The sequence below is a fragment of the Lynx canadensis genome, chromosome B3, assembly GCF_007474595.2.
Source record: "Lynx canadensis isolate LIC74 chromosome B3, mLynCan4.pri.v2, whole genome shotgun sequence".
Lineage (NCBI taxonomy): Eukaryota > Metazoa > Chordata > Mammalia > Carnivora > Felidae > Lynx > Lynx canadensis.
In genome coordinates, this window is record NC_044308.2 from 144344036 (window position 1) to 144361448 (window position 17413).

General features: G+C 62.7%; 2 protein-coding genes across 7 annotated transcripts; one reads left to right on the top strand and one right to left on the bottom strand.

Moving 5' to 3' along the window:
* Positions 1-342: 342 nt before the first annotated feature.
* CKB (creatine kinase B) lies at positions 343-3280 on the bottom strand. The gene is given in 8 exon segments (XM_030320078.1): positions 343-732; positions 808-997; positions 1240-1363; positions 2121-2292; positions 2520-2663; positions 2666-2705; positions 2708-2880; positions 3088-3280. Coding segments are annotated over 8 exon segments (1215 nt in total). The 3' UTR covers positions 343-553.
* A 6741-nt stretch (positions 3281-10021) lies between these two features.
* Positions 10022-16867, top strand: TRMT61A (tRNA methyltransferase 61A). Of its 6 annotated transcripts, none has more exons than XM_030320082.1 (4): positions 10022-10085; positions 10652-11011; positions 13376-13642; positions 15559-16867. In XM_030320082.1, exons 2-4 carry the CDS (start codon positions 10681-10683, stop codon positions 15828-15830), a joined length of 870 nt encoding a protein of 289 aa, XP_030175942.1. In that variant the 5' UTR covers positions 10022-10085; positions 10652-10680; the 3' UTR covers positions 15831-16867. The 6 variants fall into 6 exon arrangements, 4 of the variants coding, with proteins under 4 accessions (XP_030175942.1, XP_030175941.1, XP_030175940.1 ...); XM_030320081.1 differs by having other exon boundaries at positions 10027-10095; XR_003969706.1 differs by lacking the exon at positions 10022-10085 and adding an exon at positions 14593-15132 and having other exon boundaries at positions 10104-11011; positions 15559-15642.
* Positions 16868-17413: the final 546 nt, after the last annotated feature.

The window sequence follows — 17413 nt, forward strand, 5'->3', positions numbered from 1 at the left end:
CCCTCCCCTCACGGCATCCACACCTCCTCCCACACTGCGGGATGGGGTTGAGCAAAAGTGCCAGGCTCCACCTCCCAGGGCCCAAATGCCCTTAGATGCTCCGGCTGGCTGGGGCTCTGTCACCCTGGAGCTCCTCCCCCCTCCTGGCCCCTCCCCCCGCCAGCCCATCCCAGGGCTGCAGGGGAGCCAAGTAGACAGGATGGCACAGCGACTGCCTCCTGACTTTGTCCCTTCTTAAGGAAAGTGAAGCAGAAAGGGTAGATCCAGGATTGAGGCCCTCAGATCCTGGCTCCTGGGTCCCAGAACAGCCTCGGGAAGGGGGAGCCACTACTCGGAGACTCGTGGCAGGCCGAAACCCTAGTTTATTCCAGCATCAGCAACATCTTAGCCATCACAAAAATAAACTCTACCAAGGGCGACGGAAGTCTCTACAGCGAGGCTAAGGGCTCAGCCGCCAGGCGGCGGACATCAGGGTGCGTGGTGGGCACTGCCCGGGCAATAAGTTAGGAAGCAGCGGGGCTGGTGGTGGTGGCGGCAGGTGCGGGCCAGGGTTTCACTTCTGGGCAGGCACGAGGTCATCGATGGCCTGGCCCTGCTCCAGCCGCTGCTCCATCTCGATGAGCAGCTTCACGCCGTCCACCACCATCTGTACCAGCTCCACCTCCGAGAAGCCCAGGCGGTCTGCGTTGGAGACGTCGAAGACCCCGCCCACGGCAGCTGTGTCCACACCACCTGGGGAGACAGCCAGGTCAGCAGGACTGCGGCGGGGGGCTGCCCCAGGGGGAGAAGACCACCCGCCCCATTCACCTGTGCCTCGTTTCTGAAGCCGCAGCCGCTTGAGCACCTCCGGGAACTTCTCATGCTTGCCCAGGTGGGGCAGCTTGATGTGCACACCTGCCCGCAGCCCCGTGCCCAGATTGGACGGGCAGGTCAGGATGTAGCCCAGGTGAGGGTTCCACATGAATTCGTAGTTCTTAGACTTGAAGAGCGTTTCAATCTGGAGGTGGAGAAGGTGAGACAGGGCTGGCCTGGCTGAGGGGCACCTCCAAGGCACCGGGTGGGGGACACCCTCGGACCCAGGAGTCCCCTGGCAGGACCCTGAGGTAACGGAGACCAGGGCTCCCAGGGGGACTGATGGGACGCCCACATCCTGGCCTGAGCTCTGGGGCTTGGCCCTGCGCCCTCCCTGGCCCCAGACCCCACTCGTGCCAGCCCGGTTTGGGGGTGGTCAGGCCTGACCTGGGTGAGGCCATTGCAGAAGCGAGTGAACACCTCCTTCATGTTGCCCCCCTTCTGCATGGAGATGACCCGAAGGTGGTCTTCCTCGTTGATCCACACCAGGAAGGTCTTATTGTCATTGTGCCTGGGGGAGGGGCACGGTCAAGCCTCCTCCTTGGAGGTCTCAGAGCACATCGGAAAAAAAAGCTCTAGGGGGTCCCCAGACCCCAGGAACTTGCCAAGTCCCTGAGGTGTTCCATCCGGCTGTACCCAGAAGCTTGGGCTTCTGCCAGGACCACACTCTGGAGGTAGGCAGGGAAGCCAGGACACCTCAGAGAGAGTCCAGAAAGCCCGGAGCTGTGCCCTAGCCTCTAGCCAGTCACGTGCCGCGTGGCCTGGGTGTGGGGGAGGGACGAGGGCCCCACCTAGGAGGTAAGGGGCAAGAGGACCGCTGTATCTGGGCGCAGAAGCCTCCCTACGCACACAGTGGAGGCAGGAGCTGTAAGCCTTCCCCACCCTCACCCCCACCCCTACTCCCACTCCCACTAGGAAGTGTCTGCGTCACCCAGCACCTGGCAGCGTCCCTGCGGGGAAAGGGGTGAGAAAACCAGAAGCTCCGGCTCCCAAGAGGAGGGTGGAGGAGAGCAGTCAAAGCGACCCAATGCCCACCTCCAAGATCCCACAAGGCCTCAGCCTCTACCAGCTGGCGTCCCTTGATGCACCTGTGTGGTCAAGGTCACCTGCGAGGAGGCCTGGGAAGCACCAAACCTGTCCTAGGAGCACGGCTCCTCCCTCTTCCTTCCTCCTCAGCCTGGCCTTGGTGTGGGGAGGGCCAAGGGGAGGAGGGGAAGGGGAGTGGGAGTGGGGGGGGGGGGGACCCGCGAGAGGAGTTGGGCACGCACCAGATGCCACGGGCATCCGGCCAGTCGCGGGCCATGCCGGAGGCCAGCAGCAGGGGCGACACGGGCTTGTCGAAGAGGAAGTGGTCGTCGATGAGCTGCTGCTGCTCTGCCTCGGTCATGCTCTTGAGCGCGTAGTACCTGCCGGCCAGGTCGCCGTCCAGGCTCGCCAGAGCTGCGGAGGGGCGCGCTCAGAAGGACACACGGGAGCCCCTGTGCTCACCCCCGCCCAGCTTTGTGGGAGCCCCGGCCGGGCCGGCCCTCGCAGGGCCCCAGGCCGCCGTCCCCCCCCCGGGAAACCGGACCCGGCGCACAGATAAGAGCGCGGCAGCGGCAGCGGCGGCTCAGGTGACTGGGGTGACTGGTTAACAAGCCGCACGGGGACAGAGGTGCGACCCCTACCTTCCACAGCGAGCTTCTCGATGGCTCGGCGCTCCCCGCGGCTGCAGTGCGGGGGGAGGCAGAAGCCGCGGATGCTGCGACCCGTGCGCACCCGCGAGCTCAGCACGTAGTTAGGGTCCAGGTCGTCGCCGCCCTGGGGACACAGCGGCGGTGAGCGCTGGGGGACCCCTCCCCAGCCCGCCCCGCCACCCGGGGCCACCTCGTACCTGCAGGTTGTCGGGATTGAGGTCGGTCTTGTGCTCGTCGCTGGGCTTGTAGCCTCCGTGCCGGTCCTCGATGATGGGGTCAAAGAGCTCCTTGAACACGTCATAGGATTCCTCATCGCCTGCCACGCAGCCCACGGTCATGATATAGGGGTGACCTGGGGGGAGTGCGGAATGGGGACAGTGGCGTCACTGCCAGGCCTGACCGACCCCCTCAGGACCCTGAGGTTATTCGCGGGAAGGGGGCGCCACGGGAACCCTAGCCTGGGAGGGGTTCTAGGGGAGGCGCTGGGCCCGAGCCCCAGGGGAGTGTCTTGCAGATAAGGCGACCCGGTACCCTGACCCCGGGACCGAGGTGCGCGTACCCGGGTTATCCACGCCGGTCTGGATGACGTCGTCCAGTGTGAAGCCGCTCGGCGTGCACTTGGCGCGCAGCTCCGCGTACAGCTCGGGGGTCAGCACCTTGGCCATGTGGTTGTTGTGGCCGCTGAGGTCGGGGAACTCGTCCTCGGCCGGGAAGCGCAGCTTCAGCGCGTTGTGGCCATTGGAGAAGGGCATGGCGGCGGCGAGCGGAAGGCTGCGGGGAGACTCGAGGGTCAGCGGGGACCCGGCGCACCGGCCCCCCAGGGACCTGCGGACCATTCAGGGCCTCGTTGCCCCTGCTCCTGGTCACCCTGGGGCGCGCGGCCAAGGTCAGAGGGGTCCAAAGCGCGCGCGCGGGGGAGACTCCCGCACCGCCAGGACCCCAGGCCCAGCCGGCGCGCGCGCTCCGGGCGGCGGACCCCGGCGTGCACGACTTTGCTGCCCACGAGCTCCTTCCGTGCGCAGCGCCCCCACCCCGGCGCCCAGGCGGCCGCCCCCCCTCCCCCCAGCCCTCGGGCCCACTCACCGGGCAGCCGGGCGGGGCAGGGGCGCTCGGTCGGTCGGCAGCTCTGGGCGCGGCGCAGGCGAACAGCGGTGGCTCCGCGCTCCCGCGGCTCTTAAGGGGCGCGACGCGGGCCGCCCATTGGCCGCTATTTATAGCCCATTCATTCCATTGGTCCGCGCTGCGGGGTGGTGCCGTCGCTTTGTCCGCCACCCGCAGCCCCCGACAACCCCCCCACCCGGCCGCCCACCCCTGTTATCCCTTTGCTGGGACCCCGCGCAGCCCGCCTATCCGACCCGGCGCCTGCCCAAGACCCCGCGGCTGAAGCCTCAGGCCCTTGGATATTCTGTAGTTCTCCCCGCGCTGCCTCCGGGCGGGAAACTGAGGCAGAAGAGCCACTGGGCACTTGAAGACGCTCGGGCTCATCTGCAGCCCTGCTCCTGCCCTCCCTAGCCCCGCCAGTCCCCGGATCTCGACGAGGGTCCAGGCGTGACCGGCCCAGGCTCCCGCAGCAGGTACTAACCCTTCCACCCACCCACCCCACCCCCGCCCCATCCGAGCTGGCCCGGAGCTGCCGACCTTCCTCAAGGTGCCCGCAGGCATCTCCCGGGCGATCTTGGTGCAGAGCTAAGCTCGAGGGAGGTGCAATCTGGCTGCGGCCCAGTGGGGTGGCACCCGTGGTGCCTTGACCTTGGGCAAGTCCCCCGGCGCCAGGGGACCCAAGCCAGAGACCCCCGGGGCCAGCCTTTCCTGGTAGGTGAGAGAACAATGTGGCCCTGGGAGGCCGCTGGGGAGTGCGGGGTCTCAGAGCCTCCAGACCCCAGCCCTGGGCCCTTTCCACAGGGGACAAGTTCATCTCCCCACCCCACCCCCAAAGGTAGTCCCCCAGAGACTCTCAGCAAAGATGGGAGGAAACACAAACAATAAGCATATGTGAGATTTAAAAAACAACAACGAGTCGCTAGAAATGAGGATCGTGCAAATTAAAACAAGGACTTCCACTGCCCCCAAAACACCCAGATGGCAAAAATGTGAAAGACACACCAGCCAGTGTCGGCCATGGGTTGGAATGTGGAGAGACAGACGGTCACACGCGGCCTGCAACTGTGAACTGCTACATCCTTTCTGAAAAGTAATTTGGCAGTATCTATTAAAATTAAAAACGTTTGTACTCCATGACCCAGCAATCCCACTTCTAGGAATCCAGCCTTTAGAAAGGACGGTCTCATCCCTGCAGGTAGAGATGTGCAGTGGGGAAAACACACAAATGAACTCAATGCCCATCACTTGGGGACTGGCCAGGGGTAGGAAGGCACATCCCCAGTGTAGAGTATTAACACAGCTATTTTTAAAAGTGAGTTAGGGGGCGCCTGGGTGGCTCAGTCGGTTGGGCATCCGACTTCGGCCCAGGTCATGATCTCACTCACGGTTTGTGAGTTTGAGCCCCGCATCGGGCTCTGTGCTGATAGCTTGGAGCCTGGAGCCTGCTTCGGAGTCTGTGTCTCCCTCTCTCTCTCTGCCCCTCCCCAGCTCAGGCTCGCTCTCTGTCCCTGTTAAAAATAAATAAACTAAAAAAAAATTAAAAAAAAAATAAAAGTGAGTTAGACCCTTAGTCACTGAGCCACCAGCAAGGACTCAGCAGCCTCCCCCTCGGCCCCCTCACCTCTTTTTTTTTTTTTTTTTTTTTTTTTTTTTTTTTTTTTCAACGTTTATTTATTTTTGGGACAGAGAGAGACAGAGCATGAACGGGGGAGGGGCAGAGAGAGAGGGAGACACAGAATCGGAAACAGGCTCCAGGCTCTGAGCCATCAGCCCAGAGCCTGACGTGGGGCTCGAACTCACGGACCGCGAGATCGTGACCTGGCTGAAGTCGGACGCTTAACCAACTGCGCCACCCAGGCGCCCCATCGGCCCCCTCACCTCTTGAAGATCCATCTGCCTTGTCCCATGAGAGCCTTCTGCAGGCCACCTTCATGGCGGAAAAGAGATCCTATCCCACGTCCACTATCTAGAACATCCTCTCTTCCAAACCCTTTGCCGACGTAAGAGTGACAATCTTCCTGCGGACACTGAAGGTCTTGTCCACATATGAAGCCAACAGAGAAATGGCTGGGAGACCCTTACTACTATCCAAGGGGTCATTGATGATTACAACAAAAAGGAACTAATAAGGTGTTTAAGAAATTCCCCTGCAATGGTGATGTAATTGAGCACCCAGAATATGGAGAAGTAATTCAGCTGCAGGGTGACCAGTGCAAGAACATACGCCAATTCCTCGTGGAGACTGGAGTGGCGAAGGAGCCCTAGTTGAAGTTACCCACTTGGTTTTCTTTTTATTATTATCATCTCCTTTTTTTTTTTTTTTTTTTTTTTTAAGTAATCTCTTCCCCCAACTTGAGGCTTGAACTCACGATCCTGAGATCAAGAGCCGCGTGCTCCACTGACTGAGCCAGCCAGGCGCCCCAGTTTCACGGGTTTTAAGTGCTTTTGATTAAGCTTAAGTGAGGATTTCCTTGCAACGAGTAGAATTTCCCTTCTGTCCCTTGCCACAAGTTTAAAAACCCCACAGCTTGTATAATGTAACCATTTGGGGTCTGCTTTTAACTTGTAGTCGTGCAATTCCTTCATGCAATAAAATGAAAAGAGAAAAAGAAGAGTCAACTGGAGCTTGTGTGTTAATGCACGCCATGCATCGTCTTGTGAATAAGGCAAGAAAGGAGGGGACACCCTTCTCTGTGTGTATGTAACAAAACGCCTCCAGGACCACACAGTGAGCTCTGGGGGACAGCAAGGTGAACATCACGCTGCTGCTGGAAGGCTGGCCATGAGTGACCAGCCACGTGAATGAAATCACGTCCCCATCCGGGAGGAGACGGGTGCTGCGGGGGCTGGGGGCAGGGCAGAGGCGGAGCAAGGAGCTCCAGGGGATTTGGTACCTCTGAGGAACCGGCACTGGAGCAAAGAGGCACAGGATGAGCAAGCCCCTTCACCTCCGCCTGTGTGCGCACCAGAGGGTGTGGAGTGTCCCTAGGCTGTCCCTGCGGTTACCACGCACGGGACTTATGTCTCTTCCCTCGCTCACCTTGGCGTGCTTTGACCTGTTCCCAGTCAACATTTTCTTAGACACATAAAACAAACCAAGGTAAAGAGGCAAATGGGCAGGACTGCCCAGACAGCAGGTGTCCCTTAAGCCTGGAATTCCTGCCCCCTGTGCCCCTTGAAGCCCCTTCCTCCCATTTTAGAAATAATCTGCAGTTGCCTTTTCCACCTCCCCACCCCCAAAAGCCTGATGGGCTCAAGTTTCTGTTTCTGGAAACCTGAAGGCAGACTTGGCTTTCAGACATGGGGTGAGGGGCACTCAGGGCTTCCTCTTTGTCTTCAGCCTCTGCAGCTTCTCAACCCGTCCCCCATGCCACCCTCAGGCCACCAAGGGCCTGACCTGCTGGGTGGGAGGAGGGAAGGGTCCTATCCCTCTCCCCCCAAAAGCAAGGTCCAAGCTGGAGAGGTGAGGTCCAGAGGTTTGGGGTTGCCTTGCTCAAGGTCAGGCCCTGTGATACTGCTCCAGAAATCCTCAGCCTCTGAGAGGGGTGTTTTAACCTTTCACAGATAAGCAAAGGCAGATCAGAATATGGGTGACAGAAGAGACAGGTCAGAGGTCCAGCAACCCCTCACTGGTCCTGGAGTGCCTGGCCCTGAGCTAACTTAACCTGGGACCCATCTTGGGGACCACCCCCCCCCCCCCCCACCCAGGGCTGGCCAAGCCCAGGCTGCACTAGATTGACAGCATGGGTGGTCAACAGCTGCGATGGGGGAAGGGCAGGGGGCCTTCAAGGCCTTTAGACCCAAATGTCAGGGGATGGCTCCCTACCAGGGGCTGCTTGGGAGCCTGTGTGGTCCCAGAGCAGAGGAGCAAGGGGTGGGGAGGCCTGGACGGTGCCAGCCTCCACCTCACCAAGAATAACATTGCCCCAGTGACCTGGCTCTTGTCTGTGGACCCTCCATTTTCCCCAGGGCCCAAGGAGCCGGTTTGGCAGCGTCTGGGCAAGAAGCTGGGTGACATCACCCAACGAGTTTATGGTCCAGGTTCCTCAGAAATCACACCTGGTTGCACATTAACCAGCCAGCCCTAGAGGGGGAGGGGAGCTTCAATGGAGTCCCCAGCTTTTCATCCACAAACTCAGCCTGCCCAGTGGGGTGCAGCGCCGGGCATGCAGGGGGGGTAGGGCAAGTGGAAGAGACAGGCAAGGAGCCAGAGGTCATTCTCAGAGCCTGTGCTTAAAAGACAGGATGGGCATTGCTTGCTCCTGGTGCCCCGTCCCTGAGCCCTGAAGAACCCAAAGGGGAAGTTGGTTGCAGTCAGGAGAGGGGTAGGGGCTGCTTTGGGGTCACTGAGCACCATGGGGTAAGAGCCTGGGCTACTCAGAGAAAGGGGGACGTCAGGGCACCTGGTCCAGGTGCAGCCTTCCCCCTCCCCCCCCCCCCCACCCCGTGGACATCTTCAGCTTCTCTCTTCCTGACAGGGTGCCTGTGACCCTTGTCTCCAGGGTCTTTTTCCTGCCTGTTCCCACCTTTCTTCAAATCTGCCATTGGTTCTCTCAAGTTAGGTTTACTGGCTTTAAATCCCAATCCCCCAGTGGCTATGACCTCAGGCAATTACCTAGCCTGAGTTTCCATAAAGTGGTCCCCACCCTGACAGGATTGTGGAGAAGGTTTAATATAATGATACTTACCTGGGATTCTTTAGAACCAGTTCTTGGTAGGGGAGTCCCAAGATACACACTCTGCCCTGGGCAAAGTGTCCACCTGACCTGAGTAATCAGCTGGGGCTTGGGGGAGCAGTGCTAAGGATGCCGCTCAGGGCTGGGGCAGCCTCAGATGGAGCAGATGGGCAACTCTGGGTAGGCTACCTAGAGGAGGGGGCACTGGAGAAGCTAGCCAACCAGTCACAGACAGAGAGGCAAGTGGGAAGTTGGGCCCACAGGAAACCACTGCCGAGTCACTAAGTCCCAATTTAGGCTCTTAGTAGGCACCCAACCTCAGCTCCATATCACAGCTGAGAGGCTGGGGAAGAGGAACCCCCAGAAGTGGAAAGTTGAAATCTCCCAGTGGAGCAATTAGGGGGTGATTCAGGCAGGTGCATCACCAAGAGAGTGAAGCAGAGTGACCTGGAACAGAGGTTGTCAAGCTGTAGATGGGGCTGGCTTGTCTCCATGTTAAGGGGAAGAAGCGGCAAGGCCATAATGAGCCACGTGGGCAGCTGGTGGCCAGAGTGCTGGCCGAAAAGGAACAATAACCCACTTAGGTGGCCACCTAAGTCCCCTTACCTTCTTACCCCTGAGAGGTTCCCAGACCCAGACCCAGACCCAGCCAGGGCAGAGGCATGGTGGGGGGAGCTGAGGTTAGGCACCTGGTTTCTACCCTGGACTCTCTGAGGGGCCCATGGCAAGGGCCACAGGCACCCTGGCAGTCCTGGCCCCAGAAAAAGGAGAATTCAGAGTGCCCCACGGACAGGCTGGCCCTGCAGGGGCCTGGCCACTCCCATTTTGTCAGGCTGGGGTGTGGCCTACAGTCACTGCTGTAGTAGGGCCTACAGTCACTCGATTTAGTAGGGCCCAGCCGAAGCCCAAGGTGGGCTTGAGGGGCTCTATCAGAATGAGCCCAGGGTGCTGGGAGCTGAGTGCTAGAGGAAGGCATTCCATATCCCCTGCTGTCCACCCCTCCGCCCCACGCCCTCTCTACAGAGGAACTGGCTCTGAATCAGCCCTGCTGAGACAGAACAGGGCTGCCGCTTCCCTTTTTTTTTTGCCCCTGTGTTCCCGCTGCCCTTCCCCCAGTGTGCCTGCTCAGGCTGCTCACCTGGTCCTCAGCACCCCCAATGTGAGCCCGGTTCATGCAGCTCTCATTGTGCCCCGGTTCCGGGAGGGGACCGCCCGCCGCCTCCCCGAAGTGGAGAATGTGCCCCTGCAGGGGAGGCAAGGCTTGGCCTAAGGCCACTTCTGCAGACCCTACGGGCCAGAGCCTTCTGGGACGACCCTCTGATCCGCAATTCCATTTTCTGGAATTCATCCTGGGGCCCAGTGTGAGGTGTTCCCAGAGTGGTTTGCTGGGACAACACGGCCAAGGCAAAGTGTCCTCGAAGGGCGTGGGCAGCTAGCAAAGGGCCAGCCTTTCCGGGGACTTCAGGGCTGCCAAAAAGAGTGCGTTACGAGGCCCTGCCCCGGTCCCCGCCCACAGCAGCCCGACCGAGGGGACGCTGGAACTTCTCGTTTGTCCTTTGCACGAGCTTGTATAAACAGCGAAGTCGTAGCGAGCAGAGGCCGCCCAGGAGGCGCGCTCCGCAGCCGGGAGGGGCTGCCCACGGGTCCCGGCATCCCGTGCGCGAGGGGCGGGGCGCCGTGACGCCATCCGCGGGCGCCGCGCCGGAGCCGGAAGTGCGGAGGCAGCGTCGCGCGGCCACGTGCAGAGCGTCCGGCAGCGGGAGCCCGCCGAGCCTGGCGGGTGAGACTCGGTGCGGCCCCCCCACCTCGCCCCGCGCCGGCCCGGCCTGCCGCGTCCCCAACCTCTGCTGGGGGGCCCTTACCTCTCCTGCATCCCCCCCTTGCCGCCCGTCCGCCTGGAAGCCCGCTTTGGGGGAGACGGGTGAGGGGGGTTCCGTGGAATGAAGCCTGGCCTGCAGGTGATAGCACAGACCACTGACTGCTGCCGCGCTGGTGGCCGGTCCCTCCTCTCACACCTGGAGAATGGGAGCCAGTGTCCCGGAGAAGGGTGATGAGAGGGTCTGATCCTTAGTAGGAAATCGTGGGCTCGTCCTTTGCCATTGCCCCGCTTGAGTTTCTCCATCTGTGATTTGGGCTGATGACTTCTAATTCATGACCTAGACCAAGAAGGGCTTAACACGTCAGTGCAGGGTGCAGCCTGTTGGTCGTCCTGTTGGACAGAGCCAGGGACGGAGCCAGCCTCCCCACCCTCACCGCTTGGGACCTGGGCCTCACAGCCCTCCACCCAGATCCCAGGTGCACCTTCTTGGCACCTTTGCATGCTCATGCCCACACACATTCTCCCAGGTCTCAGGCACCTGCCGGATAGCAACACCATGAGCTTCGTGGCGTATGAGGAGCTGATCAAAGAGGGTGACACGGCCATCCTGTCCCTGGGTCATGGTGCAATGGTGGCAGTGCGTGTGCAGCGGGGGGCACAGACCCAGACCCGGCATGGCGTCCTGCGGCACTCAGTAGACCTCATCGGCCGCCCCTTCGGCTCCAAGGTGACCTGTGGTCGAGGTGGCTGGGTGTATGTGCTCCACCCCACGCCTGAGCTCTGGACACTGAACCTGCCACACCGCACCCAGATCCTCTACTCCACTGACATTGCTCTGCTCACTATGATGCTGGAGCTTCGGCCTGGCTCTGTGGTCTGTGAATCCGGTGAGTTCTTTGGACTACCTCAATCCTGATTCTGAAAAATTGACTTGAAGATGAAAGTCTGACCCAGCATCCAGACAGCCTCCATCCTGCCCTTCCTGAAGACAGGCGTGGTTGCTCAGCTTCTATTTTACCAATGTTTTGGGGGGGCTGACTGCAGGGAGTGAGGGCAGAAGCAGAAGCACTAGTTAGGAGGCAGGTGCTGTAATCTAAATGAGAGTTGATGGCACTGGACCAGGGATTTCCCCCAGAGGAGCTGGTGTTCAGTGAGAGTCCTGCCTGCCTTGGCGAGGCAGGGCCAGAGTGCCACTTGGCTCTGGCCTAGGTGCTGACTGCCAGTCGCTACCCCTGTGCTGACAGGAGGGCAGAGAGTGGCTGGCCCAGCAGTCCCCGACCACCCAGCCCCAGGGCCGAGAGTTTCCCCTTCCTGGAGGGAGACCAGGGCTGCTCTGAGGTACTCATTGTAGGTGGGGAGTCTCTATCTCAAGCTCATCATTGGCCAGCACTGCTGTCACTGAGCCCAGGGCCTGAGGTTGTTCTGGCCCTTACACACACACACACACACACACACACACACACACACGTGCTGGGGCCACCTGGGGTGGAGACTGAAGCATACAGCCTGGTCAGGAACAGCCCAGGCCCGATGCACCTGTATTTCCAGCATGTGCCTCATGGGCTGTGCAGCTGGGCTCCAAGGTCACAAAGAGTTCCCAGAACCATTGCTTCCAGGTCTGAGGACTTGAGGCCATCTTGTCCCTCTCAGGCCTCTTTCTCCGTGTTGGCCAGCCAGATACTTTGAAACGGGAAGAGTCAGGTGCAGAACCTGGGCTGTGGGTCAGAGGGTTAGTGGGGTCTAGGCAGAGGCCCGTTGCTCAGCCACTGGGGACTTGGGGGGCCGGTGGCAGATGGGCAGCAGGCCCTCGAGCCAGCTCCATCCCCTACTGCTCTCTGTGCAGTGGGTGTGCTTCTGGGCTCTAATATGCCAGCTGCCCTCTAGGAACTACAGGTACAGCCGTGAACAAGACAGGCCAGGTTGCCCCTTCCCCGAGGGGACAGTAAGCCCAGTGTCACTGTTTCAGTGCTGTGATCGCTGTGAGGCTAGTAAAACTGGACTGTGTGTTTGAGGGTGGCTCCAAGAGGTCCCTACACCTCGGTCGGTCCGGGAAGACCTCTGGCATGGGGACATTCAGTTGGAAACGAGAAGGAGGAGGCGCTACCAAGAGCCAAGCAAGCGAGAGTGTCACCCCAAGGGTGAGCTGTGCAGAGGCCCTGAGTGAGGACCCAGCAAGGAGGCCAGCGTGGCAGGGGCAGGAAATGAGGTCGGGAGGAAACGGGCACAGCTCGGAGGGTGGTCTGGTCTGACTGTGCCCGTGTGGAGAGGCGAGAGCAGGGCCTCACCGAGGGGAACAGAATTGCCTGTCTGGTGGTGGTTACAGAGCCAGGAGGAGGGCCCAGGCTGCACGGGGGCAGGGTGGAGGTGGGGAGGCAGGAGCTACCTGTGGACCGAATGTGGGGTGGGAGAGGGGAGTCTGGGGCACCCCTGCGATGTCTGGTCGAGCTGTGGGTGTCGTTGACTGGGCAGGAAGGGCCGATGGGAGGGGTTCGGGCTTGGAGCGGATCCAGCTTTGTCCTCGTTAACGCCGAGCGCTGTCGGGTGTTGGGAGGTCGTGCGTGTGTGCTGGACAATAGGAGTCTGCAGCGAAGGGACCTGGCACTGGGGAGCGTGCATCAAGACTGGCACCCGAAACCGCAGGGCGGGGGAGGTCATGGGGGGACGCAGCCCCAGCTGGGCACAGCCAGGTGAGAAGTCAGGCGGAGGGGCAGCACTGACGGGAGCCGGGGAGTGGCCAGGGCAGGTGGAAGAGAACTGGCGGACTGCGACGTGGGGGAAGAGTGGGGCCCTGTGGCAAGTCGGCTGCCGTGTCTTGGTGCCGTGAGACCAGGCGAAGCGAGGGCGGAGGCACACCACACTCCCGCTGCACGTGGCGTGGAGGTGGGCAGACCTCTGAGTGGGCAGCGAGCTTGGGGGACTCGGGGCCAGCCACCGGGTGGGGGGTGGGGGGTGTGGGGCGGGGACGGGGTTTGCTCCGGTGCTGGGATCGGGCAGGGCGGCCGCTCTGCCGCCCGGACCCACTGCAGACCCCGGAAGCAAACCCAGCCAGTCGCGTCCCCACCCAGCCCCAGTGCAGACTCGGTGACAAAACCGTGGGCAGCCCGGACCTGCTGGGCAGTTCCGGAGTGGTGCCCACTAGCGACCAGGATCGTCTGACCCACGGGCCCCGTGTGGGTTTTTCCAGAGTAAGGGTGGGGTTGATTCTTAAGTGTCCCCGGCAGTCCTGCCTGACACCCGTCCCTTCCTGCCAGGCACTGGCAGCGGCTCCGTGTCCCACGCGCTCATCCGCACCATCGCGCCCACGGGCCACCTGCACTCGGTGGAGTTTCACCAGCAGCGGGCAGAGAAGGCCCGGGAGGAGTTCCAGGAGCACCGAGTGGGCCGCTGGGTGACGGTGCGCAACCAGGACGTATGCCGCAGCGGCTTTGGTGTGAGCCACGTGGCTGATGCTGTTTTCCTGGACATCCCGTCTCCTTGGGAGGCTGTGGGCCACGCCTGGGACGCCCTCAAGGTTGAAGGTACGTTGGGGGTTCTGGTGTGGGCCTGGCCTTGGGTGTGGGTCGTCTGAAGCCCAGAGAGGTCAGAAGCCAACAGGCCACATAGTGTGGCCAGGCCAGGGCCCCTTTTGACCTGAAGTCGGGGTGGGTCAGGCTGGCTGAAGGCTCGTGGGGAGGTGGAGAGGAATAGGAACTGGGGAGAACGGGGCTCCAGCTGAGCCTGTGTTCTTTGGCCTTGCCCCGCTCCCCCCCACCCCCCACCCCCTGGAGCTGGGAGGCGTCTGAGTTCCCTGGGGACTGTGGCAGCCCCACCTTAGAGGTGCCACCTCTAAGGCACCTCAGGGCACTCCAGACTCTGGCCCCAGCTCTTGCCCGAAGAGTCTCCCCTCCCCCCACCAGCCACAAGCCAGCAGAGTAGCCCCTTTTAGGGAAGATACGAGATGTGGAGGCGGCGGGAAGGAGGCGGGAACATTGGCTCCGAGCCAGGGAGGCGCTGGTGAGGCCCTGGGTTTTTCCCTTTTGTGGAGAAGGAGCCAGCCCAGGCAGCCAGGGCCCCTTCCCTCCTCCCTGCGGAGCAGAGCAGGACAGAGGGTGGGGAGGAGGGTGGAGAGCCAGCCCAGGCACCCCCAGGGGGAGGGCTGCCCACCCCCCCCCAAAGACAGGTGCCAAGGCGCGCCTCAAGCAGCAAGGCAGCAGCAGTGGGTCCCAGTGGGTCCCCTGCCGTGTCCCTGCTCTCTGCCAAGGTGGCCTGGGGCTCGGGAGGAGCTGAGCCCAGCTTCCCGCCCCTCCACCCCTTCTAGCTTTGCCCCCAGATGATGCCAGGTCCACGTGGTCAGCCTCCCGAGCCTTCCTCCTGTCGTTGGGGCTCCCTCCTGGTGCTTGGCCGGGGGGAGCTGCACCATCCGTGGACCCCACCCCCTGTACCCCTCCAAGCCCCTCCCTTGGGCTCTCTCTGTGTCTCTTGCTCATAGGCCTTGTATTTTCCGATACCTGTCTGCTCTGTGAGCCCAACCCCAGCGAAGTGCGGTCCCCAGGCTCCCTGGGACTCGGGCCGGCCGGAAAGCTCTAGCCCTCGTCCAGAGGGTCCTGTCTCCCCAGCAGTACGCTCAGGGGCCAGGTGCCTTCTTGGGGATGACACTGTGCCTTCTAGGTTGCCATCAAACTGCTCGTGCTTCCTCCAAACTCACCCCTTCCCGAAGATCCATCTGGCGGTCCCTGGGTGTGTCCCCAGGTGTGGCTGAGGTGACCAGGCCTCAGGGACATTCCAGGACTTGCCCGGCCACATCCCTTCCCCCACCTCGCATTCCCCACACCCTCCTTGCTAGGATGGGGATGTGGGCTGGACGCGGGCCAGGCCGAGGGACACTGCAGGTGGGCCCTGGTGGGAGGTGGCAGGAAGGGGCTGTCAGCTCCCGCCTGCACCCTGTCATCCTTGGCCGTCGGCGCCTCCTGTTCCCCAGAGCGGGTGACAGCCTCTAATTTCCTGTGACAGCAACAGCCTCCGCCCGCCGGTGAGCCCCGTCCCCCACTGCCACCGTGCCGTGTGGTGAGTGCTCTTCTGGGCACGCGCTCCTGCAGCTGGGACAGGGCTCTGCCCTGACCCCTGACCCCTGACCCCTGAGCCCGTTGTTCCTCCTGGCCCCGACCCTCGGCTTTCCCCGTAGAAGCGCCTGCCAAAGGCCAAAGAAATAAGGGCCGTGGGCTTGGTCTAAGTGGCCCCTTCCACGCGGCTCCCGGAGAGCCCCTGCCCCGCCGGCCTCTGCCCCTCCTCCACCCTGCTGCCAGGCTCTGCGTGGCGGAGGACTCGGCCGGCCTCGGGCCCCGGGCTCTGCACCCACACGCCCGGCCCGCAGTCCGCAGCCCTCAGGCTGCTGGCTCCTGAGCCCCCACCCCGCCCCCCGCCCGGCTCCCCTGACTGCGCGTCTGGCTCCCCGCAGGTGGGCGCTTCTGCTCCTTCTCGCCGTGCATCGAGCAGGTGCAGCGCACGTGCCAGGCGCTGGCGGCCCGCGGCTTCTCAGAGCTGAGCACCTTGGAGGTGCTGCCCCGGGTGTACAACGTGCGCACCGTCAGCCTGCCCGCGCCCGACCTGGGGGCCGGTCCGGGCCCCGAAGCCGGCCCCGACGCCAGCCCCTTCCGCAGTGGCACACCCATGAAGGAGGCCGTGGGCCACACCGGCTACCTGACCTTTGCCACCAAGACCCCCGGCTAGCTAGCCGGCCTCCCCGGAGCCCAGGCAGGGAGGTGTGGCTCAGCCAGAGGCCGCCTTATACGGTCAGCGGGCGACCGCCGGGCCGGGCCTGTGTTTAGAAAGGCGGGGGGGGGGGGGGGGGGGGGGGGGGGGCTGGGGGGCCCCAGGGGGCGGCTCCAGGAAGGCCTCCTGCCCCAGTCACTGCTGGGCTCTGCTTCCCCGAGCTGCTGCTGTTCTTTTTGCCACCGAAAATCTCCACCGTCGCAAGCTCTTCTGGGTGTTGAGGCCAAGGGGTGCCCCTTCCCAGGTGGCCCCAAGCTGGCAGGGAAGGGGGAGCAAGGACTCCGAGGAGAAGGACCAGGGGCTTGCTGCCCCACTCGGTGTGCGGCCTGGCTCATCCTCTCCCCGGGGCAAGGCCTGGCGCTGCCCTGGGCACCTCCCTCCCCCCCCCCCCCCACCAGAGCTCCCCGTGCCAGGCCGGCCCGGAGGCCAGGGAGAGGTGGTCTCGCCGTGTGGCCTCGAGCCTGGCCCAGCCTGCCTGGCGCTATACAGGCCAAGCAGCAGTGTCCTGCGGCCCCTCCTGTTGGAGAGACGGGGGAGGGGAGCCCTGCCCCCCTGCCGAAGTGCCTCCTGTGGCCGCGGTCCCGCCAGAGCCCCTGGCGCGTCAAGAAGCGAGACCGCGGCATCGCTTAGCCGGGAGCCTGAGGAGGGCGGAGAAGTGCTTCAAGTGATCCGGCTGGCGGTCCCTCTCAGCTGTTTGAACCCCAGCTGTCCAACCCCGGAGCTACTTGGGTGCCCCACCCTCACGGGAGCCCTGGGGACACGGGGGCGCATCCAGGGGGGAGGGCACCCCTCCAGGGCAGGCCTGCCCCGCTCTCTGGCATCCGTGCCTGCCACTGCTGCGTGAAGGGCCCGAGTGTCTGCCCTCGGCCTCAGCTGTCATCAGGAGCCTCAGTTCTCCCATGTTGGACGAGAGCCCCAGGGTGCTGTGCTGGCAGGGGGCAGGGGGCCGGCCCCTGACCATGCCTGGCGGAGAAATAAACACCGTTGCCCCTGCCGTGCACCTGGTCTGTTTGGTGCCGCTCGAGTCAGACCCTCATTCCCGACACCAGCCTCCGGGCTGGGCCTCCCCACACACAGCCCTGGGTCTGCTCCTTCCTCTCCCTGCCCCAGAGCGGGGCGTCTGGACAGGGGCTCTGGACTCCAGGACAACAGCCTGGGACATGATGGACAAAGGGGCGAGTGTGTGGCCACCCCCACTCAGCTGCAGAAAGGGCCACTTGTCCTAGTGGGGGAGGGGGGAGAGGGTCTGCCTGTGTGTGTGTGTGTGTGTGTGTGTGTGTGTGTGTCCCCGTCCGTCCGTCCGTCCGTCCTTCCTTCCATCCTTCCGTCCCAGAGCACTGGACCCTCCATTCACAGCACAGTCTGTCTCTTAGGCTTTCTGAAGGGTCTAGAGCTCAAGAAAGACCCTCCAGGCCTGAGTCCGTGGGAAGATGCCAAAGAGGGGGGCCTACTGGGGGGCTGGTCTCCTAGGGGAAGCGTCACAGGGCGGGGCTCCCTCTTCCTCCCAACCTCCTGGCAGGACCTGAGCCCCACCAGATTTC

What these genes read in the sequence shown, in the direction of transcription:
- TRMT61A (XM_030320080.1), top strand. Translation starts at nt 10,624, where the DNA reads ATGCTCATGCCCACACACATTCTCCCAGGTCTCAGGCACCTGCCGGAT. An exon ending in CTCTGTGGTCTGTGAATCCG is followed by an intron (nt 11,012 to 13,375) that starts GTGAGTTCTTTG and finishes CCTTCCTGCCAG; the next exon opens with GCACTGGCAGCGGCTCCGTG. An exon ending in GGACGCCCTCAAGGTTGAAG is followed by an intron (nt 13,643 to 15,558) that starts GTACGTTGGGGG and finishes GGCTCCCCGCAG; the next exon opens with GTGGGCGCTTCTGCTCCTTC.